This window comes from Onychomys torridus, chromosome 14, assembly GCF_903995425.1.
Source record: "Onychomys torridus chromosome 14, mOncTor1.1, whole genome shotgun sequence".
In the NCBI taxonomy this organism is placed as follows: Eukaryota; Metazoa; Chordata; class Mammalia; order Rodentia; family Cricetidae; genus Onychomys; species Onychomys torridus.
The window spans coordinates 33,458,193-33,467,062 of NC_050456.1; the positions used below are offsets into that span (position 1 = coordinate 33,458,193).

At 40.2% G+C, this 8,870-nt stretch overlaps 1 protein-coding gene across 2 annotated transcripts; it reads left to right on the forward strand.

The window, feature by feature from the left end:
- Window positions 1–215: 215 nt before the first annotated feature.
- Window positions 216–8,058, forward strand: C14H14orf28 (chromosome 14 C14orf28 homolog). 2 transcript variants are annotated; one of them, XM_036206659.1, is made up of 5 exons: window positions 216–496; window positions 3,836–4,360; window positions 5,733–5,822; window positions 6,946–7,080; window positions 7,629–8,058. In XM_036206659.1, exons 2-5 carry the CDS (start codon window positions 3,837–3,839, stop codon window positions 7,810–7,812), a joined length of 933 nt encoding a protein of 310 aa, XP_036062552.1. In that variant the 5' UTR covers window positions 216–496; window position 3,836; the 3' UTR covers window positions 7,813–8,058. The 2 variants fall into 2 exon arrangements, with proteins under 2 accessions (XP_036062552.1, XP_036062553.1); XM_036206660.1 differs by having other exon boundaries at window positions 6,946–7,084; window positions 7,629–7,684.
- Window positions 8,059–8,870: the final 812 nt, after the last annotated feature.

Sequence of the window (8,870 nt, forward strand, 5' to 3'; positions counted from 1 at the left end):
ACTCTGGACCCCGCCCCTCCCCGCGAGGACCCGCCCTCCTACCCCTGACCCCGGCTCCGATTGGGCAAGTCTGAAGGCTGTACACACCCACACCCCCACCGCCGACACGCGCACGCTGGGCGGGGCCTTCGCGCCTGCGCAGCAGCGCGGCCGGCGGCTGGCCTAGCCTGGCCTGGCCGGGCCGTGGTGGGGCGGGGTGGGGGGGGGGGGGCGGCCCGCGGAATCCTGCTCCGTAACAAGCGACGCGCCGCGCCCCGCGGTCCCGGCTGCGTGGGCCGCTCGGGTGGGGCTGGGCGCTGCTGCGGCTGCGGTGGCTGCCGCCGCGGCGGGCGCGATGGAGGCCGTGCCGGAGCCCCGCACGCTCGCCGGGGGCGGCCGAGGCAGCCGGAGGAGCTGGTAGATGCGGCGGCCGCGCCGGCGGCGGCCCGGGCTCCCCATGAGCGAGCGGCGGCGGCGACGGGTGCGGCGGCACCGGCGGTCTTCGGTCCCGCGGGAGGTAGGCGCGGAGGAGCCGCCGCCCGCCGTCCTCTACCCCCCACCCCTCCGAGGCCGGGCTGCCGCCGCGGCGGCGGGAGGGTGGGCGTGGCCGCGCGGGCGTGGACTCCCGACTCCCCACCCCACCCCACCCCCGGGAGGATTGCGAGTCCCGCGACCCTCGGTTTGTGCGGTGTTCGGTTCCCGAGACAGGTGGCGGAGTCCTCCGGGGAACACCCCGTGACCCCTGGGCATGACCGCGCGGGTGGAGAAATTGAGGTTGGGGTGTTTCCCGGGCTGGGTGCAACTGAAGGAGTTGGGATGGAGGCAGGTAAGAAAGAGCCAGCGAGGACATCCTCCAGGGACGACGTGCCAGAAACTCTGGGCTATTTCAGTAAAGCTCTTGGCAGCCATCGCTGCCCCCACCCCACCTCCCTTTTTTTTTTTTTTTTTTCTTTTTCAAGTTTTGCTGCAATTTACATTTGAACAACTGACCGATGTGTTGTTGCTGGAATCTTAAGTGTCCTCAAGATCTTCCAGTGTTGCCTGTAAAGTTAGGCTCGTGCCCTGTGTATCCATGCGGTTCTAAGCGTTGCAGATTATAGTCATTGCTTTTCATAGCTGTGGTTATTTTTTCATTTGATCACATCCAAGAGATAATTTGAACAGAGACACTAGGATTTAGTCTTCCTTTCCAGTATAATATTTAGGAATCCGAAGTCAAGCTCCTAAACTTTGCTACAAAAATCTTTATAATTCAAGAGATAAAATGAAAATCATGAAAGGTTTTTCACGTTTTAAAAATGCTTGAATGTCTTAGGATTAAAAAAAGAAAAAACTCTAAGTGGAACTGGTCAATTTATATTAAGAAATGTGTTTGTCTCCTTGGCTTCAGATTTGCCACACTTGGCTGATTCAGTAATTGATGAGAGCCAACATGTTAACAGACTATATATAAACACCCGTATTTCAAACTAAATATAGTACCAAGTAATTTAGAATGCAATATCTTGTCTCAAGTGGAAAACAGTGTACATGTTTAATGTACAACACAATTTGCCAGTACCACAGAATGGTTTTGAACTTAATTTTGGACATAAAACTCGGGTTTATAGTTGTGTTTTTGTGTTGTTTAAGAGGATGTGATATTTGATAAGAAAAGGTAGTCAAAATAAGTGCACACCTTTAATCTCAGCACTCTGAAGACACAGGCAGGCAGATCTCTGAGTTCAAGGCCTGCCTGGTCTACAGAGTGAGTTCCAGGACAGCCAGAGCTACACAGAGAAACCCTTCAGCCATCTCCTTCTCTGTTTCTATTGCTCAGATACATCCCCTTTTCTTAAAAATAAACTTGTCTGTAAAAGTAACATACTAGAAAGCAATATTGTAATTTATAGTCATTTTTCCAAGTAAAGTGAAGCAACTTTTATGAAACAGTTTCAGCAAGAACCGTTTGGGTTTTTTTTGTTTGTTTGTTTGTTTTTTAATTGCTCATGTAACATACATAGGACACAACACCTTTATTGAGGTAGTGTCTGTGACTTTACAGTGTCTGGCTGTCCTCAAGGAAAGGTGTCAGTTTAAAGGGGAGGGGCACTCCAGTTTATTCCCAGAACGTGCAGAGGGGAGAATCAGGGTGTTAAGTCCGGAGAGTCGCATCGCGTGGCCTCTGTAGTTAAAATGACTGGCACAAGTCTAGGATGCACATGACTATCCTGCAGTGAGTAGAAATAATAGCTGTGCCACTGTTTGAAGTGCTCTTTCACTTCTCTCTTGTCTTCCAAAGTCAATTGCCAGATTAGCCTTCGTGGGGAGCAGCAGGTCATCATGCGGTTGCTGTAGAGCATAGATACGCTCTACAGTATAATCCATATAAAGACCAAGAGATAGCTCTTTTGTGCTTGAAAATATCCGGGGGTGTCATTTCGGCCCCTTATGTGGAACTGCCTGGATTAACAAGGAACTGAAGTACAACTTGTACCTGGGAAGGTAGAAAGCGACCAATTAAATTCAATATGTATCTTTAGTTTTTATTAGCATGTTAATTTAACAAATCTCTATGACATTTTCATAAGTTTAAATCTTTTAATAGTTTTATTTTCATTTAGAATTTATTACAAGGTTTTCGTATATCACAGACAGAGACTAATATAGTTAATACAAAGGCCCATCAGATGGTCACTCTATACCTTAAAAAGAGGGATTTTGGTTTGGGTTTTTTTGTTTGTTTGTTTGTTTTTAAGATTGATCTAATTTTATGTGTTAAAGTGTTTTATCTGTCTATGTGTATATATACAGTATACATGCTTTGTGTTCACAGAGGCCAGAAGAGGGCACTGGACTCCTCCATGTGGGTGCTGAGAACCGAACTTAAGCCATCTGCAAGAGCAGCAAGTGCTCTTAACCACTAAGCCATCTCTCCAGTCCCCATATCCATTAAAAACTAATAAAAAGCCTAGGTATCAAAGCTCTTTTTTTTTTGAGACAGGATTTCTTTGTGTAGCTTTGGCACCTTTCCTGAAACTCACTCTGTAGCCCAGGCTAGCCTCCAATTCACAGAGATCCGCCTGCCTCTGTCTCCCTAGTGCTGGGATTAAGGCATGCACCACCACCACCTGGCTTCAAAGCTCTTTTCTTTAAAAAAAAAAAAAAAAAAAAAAGATATTTGTTATTTGTGTGTGTGCATGCACACTGGAGAATGGCCATGCATAGCACAGCATGTGTGTGGAGATCAGAGGGCAACTTTGTGAAGTCAATTCTCTCCTTCTACCCTTCTGTGGATCCCTGGGATTAAAATCAGGTTTTCAGGTTTGTATGGTACCATCTTGCTGTCCTAGGTTTTGACTTCTTCAATGGTCTTTACAGAGACCAAGACCATGCATATTGCCTGAGCCACACAAATCATTAAATTAGCTAGGAGGTGATGGTGTACGCCTTTAATCCCAGCACTTGGGAGGCAGAGCCAGGCAGATCTCTCTGAGTTCGAGGCCAGCCTGGTCTACAGAGCTAAAACAAAACAAAAAAAAGTTCCTAGAATTAAGGGGCTGGAGAGATGGCTCAGTGGCTAAAAGCAATGGATGCTTTCTTTTACAGAGGACCTGGGTTCAATTCCCAGCACCCACGTTGGTGGAACTGAAAGCCCAGTTCCAAGAGATCTGGTACCCTCACACAGATATGCATGGAGGCAAACCATCAATGCACATAAAATAAAAATAAATTTTAAAAAAATCATTAAATTATTGTTGTTATTTTCGTATTGGGAAGCCACCTAACAATCTAATTTGACTCTGTAAATAAATTTATTTTCATTTAAATATATCTCCTTCCATTACATGTATTATTTTGCACTTTTGAAATGCAGGATGAAGACACTGTTTGAAGAGATCAAAGCATCAATTAAAAATAACTATAACCAAGATCGATCATTTTGGAGGCCTGTTCTTCCTTGGGGAGGAGTTTTTACTATCAAAGCTGGCCGCAAAGCAGTATCCTGTACACCCCTCTATGTTGAAATCAGACTGAAAAATACCTGCACCATAGATGGATTCTTGATGTTACTGTATGTCATTCTGAATGAAAATGAAAATTTCCCCAGGGAACTCTCTCTCCACTTTGGCAGGGAGTTTGTAGACTGTTTTCTTTATTTAATGGACACCTACAGTTTTACAACTGTGAAGCTGCTTTGGATTTGGGACAAGATGGAAAAACAGCAATACAAATCTGAAGTTCATAAAGCTTCATTAGTAATTGATTTGTTTGGGAACGAGCATGACAATTTTACAAAAAATCTTGAAAATCTCATGTCTACCATTCAAGAGAGTTACTGTTCTAACTGGCGCTGCCCGACCCGCGTGCAGGAAAATCAGCAGCGCACAATTAGTATAAAGTAAGTCGCTCTCAACTCTGTTCTGTCATGTTATTTGTTAATGAGCTTTGCTTAATTACATGTGTGTATGTGCAAAACCACCTGATAACTTCCTAGTAGCAAAGAAAGAAATCATCCAATACACAGAGGTAATCGTTCTTGGTCCAAGTTTACTAAGCTCTATGCCAAAGATTAAACCTCTTAAATGTTAAAATTTTAATGTTTTAGAATGTTTCATCTTTTGAATGGTCTTCTGTCAGGAAGACTAGTTCTACATAAACAAGAAAACTAAAAATACTCTTTTGTGGAAAGGCCAGAGAATATTTATAGACAGAAACTCCAAATTTGGCGTCTGGAGAAGATGTGACTGAGGAGACAGTGCTGGGGGCAGCTGAGTGGTGGTGTTTGGCTTTCGGAGAGAACACAGACCTCCAAGATGCTAGGAAGGCCGAGCTGGGAAGACCTGGTGGAATGATGGCAGACAGTGAAGTCTCAGGGGACCGGTAGGGACAAGCGAATCCAGACATTTCCAGGGGTGAATTTGACCATAGTCAGGAAAAGTAGCTTAATAGATTGGAAAGGAAATGTACATTGTATATATTCACATGTCATCTATTTTCCTGTATTGCTGGTAAGATGGTTGATTTGAAACCCACCAGGGAAAGTTTTTTCTGTCATAATGAACTGAAGTGCTTTATAAATTCAGTTTTTTTAAATTAGCCCCTTGTCAATCTGTGAATAGTTACATAACTATAATTCTGTGTTAATACTGTTGTTTCTCTCTCACTTAAAAGGCCTCTCATTATACTGTAGAACTTTTATAAGATTATGTTTTATAATCTGGTATTTAAAGCAAACTCTGAAGTTTGCAGAGCAAGCATTTCTAACAGACGAGGCAGTGAAAACAAGCCACAATTGTTAGTGGGTTTTCCCTGCTGATCGGCAGCTGTCTGCATCCTGCATCCAGCTCTCCTCATCAGAACTCAACTGTTAAGGCACACTTTTTTAAAGTGAAAGTAGCAACCACTGTATGCATCAGGGTCAGTGCACAGGAAACTTTATCCATGCAGTATATATAGAGTTCAGCTGCTTCTATAGTATCTGCCTAAAACACAGGCTGGTCACGTATGCTCTCTTAAGAATGTAATGCCAACATGCAGGGAGTTGAGTCAATCAGATCACTGAAGCTAGCCTGGGCTACACAGTGAATTTCAGGCCAGCCTAGGCTAAAGGTGAGATCCTGTCTTAAAACAGCCAAAACCCCAAAGATATCAAAGGTTGTGTATTCATATCATTTGTTATGCTCATAATGCTTTAGCCTCTAAAATTTATCACTCTAATAATGTCCTAAACTGTTAAATTCCTTCTTACTTGGCTTTTGCTATTATATTAGTCCTCCCCAAGAAATTCCACATGGAAACTTGATACGACTGGCTGTGGATGAGTTATTCTGTTCCAAGATTGAACTTTGTGAAGAGCGTGGGTGAGTACATGATTGACATTTGAAAATACTTCTATTGCATTATAAAGAAATGTAGACTAGTAAGCTCTTTAAAGTTAATATACTTCTAAAACAACAATGCATAAATATTTATGTAGCCTAACAGTTTTTCAGTGTTCCTAGTCTAGTTTAGTATATCATCATATGTTATGTTTTGTTACCAGATATAAATATACAATGTGGTACTATTGCTCATTAACAAATACAAAGCAAACACCTTTTCTCTCTTTCCTCATTGCTGAGTAGGTACAATAAAACCTTGGTTAACCGGAACCCGGCTAATCAGGACCCTCAATTAAATGGACTTTTTTCTGCATTCCTCATTTAGGAAAAAGGTAAATGAAAACCAAAAAACTTAATACAGTTTTAAAAAAAGTCAAAAGGGCATAAATATTTATCCCAATCATTTAGCAATTTGTATGTCTACATTATTTTGTGCACTAGAAGTTAATATTTAAAAGAATGGTCTTATAAAACAATAAAAAATTATAAAAATAATGAAAGATAAAAGATGCATACATTAATTATTTTTAAGACCAAAAAAAGAAAAAAAAAAAGGAACCTACATACTTTAGCAACAGGTACTGAAGCAAATGATTTTCTGGTTAACTTAATGTAGTTAATAACGTTCATCAACCAGAAGACTGTGCCCTGAGCGTTCCGGTTAATCGAGATTTTACTGTAAAGTTGTTTGTTGATCTGTATGCTTACTACTTACTAATACTAAAGAGAAGAGAATTTGCTTCACGTTAATGGAAGATCCTACCTAAGTAGGAGGCATTTTCTCCCTCAGTCATTGAAACCACCTTGAAGAGAAAACTGGATGTATAAATAAAAGCTATTACAATGGTTCAATAGGTTCATGCTTTTATAACTCTTAATATAAACAGTCGACTTTTCTAGGAGTTCTTAAAGCATCACTTCTAGTATAGAGGATAGACCCTATATAGACCTCCGGGACTAGGAAAATAAGGAAATAAAACAGTCATACCATTACCCATTATAATAGAATAACTCTGCTTACTAGAAAATTAAATACAGTTCAGAGTGTTGAAAAGCCATTTGCCCCATGTATGATAATGTTTGTACCCAATTTTCATTTTAGGTGTGGTGGCTTAAGAGAATTTTCCCAACGAGTTTTCTGCCATGGGGCACCCCCTTTCGTTGTGTTAAATATGCAGCATTGGAAACCTGAAGATCTGGCATATGTACCCTATTACTTGGATTTATCTGATCATAAGTAGGTAATTTTTGTTGTTTGTTTTATGAAACTAGAAAAAAAAACTAGTCCACCATGATTTTGACTAGCCATTAAGAAGATATTGTTAGCTGAACATGGTGGTGCATGCCTTTAACCCCAGTAGTCTGAACTCAAAGACAGAAGGATCCTGTTGTAACCTGTTGTAAGTAGGAAGTTCTGGACCAGTCAGAGCTACACAGCAAGACCCTGGTTCAGAAACAAAAGGAAAAAAAAGATGATATGTTAAAATAAATCAAGGCTTTCTAGATTTCTGGATTCTGACTATGATCAGAGTCCACTATGAGGCAGCCAGTTACTAGCAACATGCATGATGAGTAGAGACTTGATTATAGAACAGGACTCTTTTCAAACCTGGTCCTGCCTTTTACAAGACCCGTAACATTTATCAGTTGCCTTACTGATAAAGCAGAAATGGTAGTATATATCTGTCAAAGTAAATACATTTTTAAAAAATAACTTAAGAACTGTTTATTATAAAAAATGAAATCTGATCTTTTTTATGTATTATATATATTTATAATTTGCAGGTATTTACTGGAAGGTGCCACTTTATTTAACAAAGAGGAACATCATTATTCTGCAGCTTTCCAGATAGACGGACATTGGATGCACTATGATGGCCTCAGAAATGTGAATTTAATTTTGTTAAATAAACCCCCAGAGTTTCTCCTCTTGTCATCATTGGTTTATATTCGAGCAACAGAGAAATAAATATAGACTGATGCTGAATTCAATTATTCTCCCGCTTACCCGTGCCCCCTAGAGGAAGGGCTCTTGTTCTGTATATACTTGGTATCCAAGGAAACGGTTCAACTATACTAGTTTCAGAGATGTATTTGTCAGTGTTTTGCCCCAGGTAAATGTTTTATATGGAAGATCTATGCAAAAATGTATTTTTTAAGTATTTTCTGGGTTATTTTTATATAAGCATATGTTATGTTCAAATAAAATATATCTTATGGCCTTTGTAATTTTTATTTATATATACCTCAACAGTTTTTACATTTCTATCCTTAAATCAAAGAAAATACTTCGTCATTTTAATTCTAAATTTTTCTTTTTAGATATATGAGTAAATCCTAGGGTAAAAGTCAGTATTTTGGTTATCTGACTGTATTTCTTTGCCTTACCTCCAAAGTGCACTACTGGATTTAGTAGGATTTGAATGTGTGGCTTATGGATAGCTTATTTTACCCATTGCTTAGTTTGTTTTACCCTTAGCATTAAAATTAGCATTTCTTTGTGGTAATTTAAGAAATATATTTGAAATTTTTTTTGTAGATTAAACCATTTCTTTGTAGTAGCAAGTTACTGTAACTATTTGCTGAAGTGTACACCCTCCAGTGCATTTCCAGCCTCTGACTTCAGTTAATGTAAACATTTCAAACACATTATATAACAATCCTAAATATCTTACCATTAAATGGAATGAAAATTCTCTACTAAGTTATTTTGCAGACAAGGCAACTGTCAAAAATACTAGGCAGCTGGATATTTATTAGTGATGGACTAACAATAGAAATGTGTTTATATATTTAAGAGGAAAATGGGGTACCTAGTAATATTTATTCTAATTCAGATTTTTTTTAAATTGTAACATGTGGCTCCCTTGAAACCTCCTCATGGACATCAGGAGGCTTGGGTTTGTAATGCCACTGATGCGAAGTCAGCATTTGACAGTTAACAGAATACATCTTTTGTTATAAATAACCTAAAGTCACTCATCTTTTGGCAACTTAAAAGGAGAATATTTCCAAGGGAGAATGCTT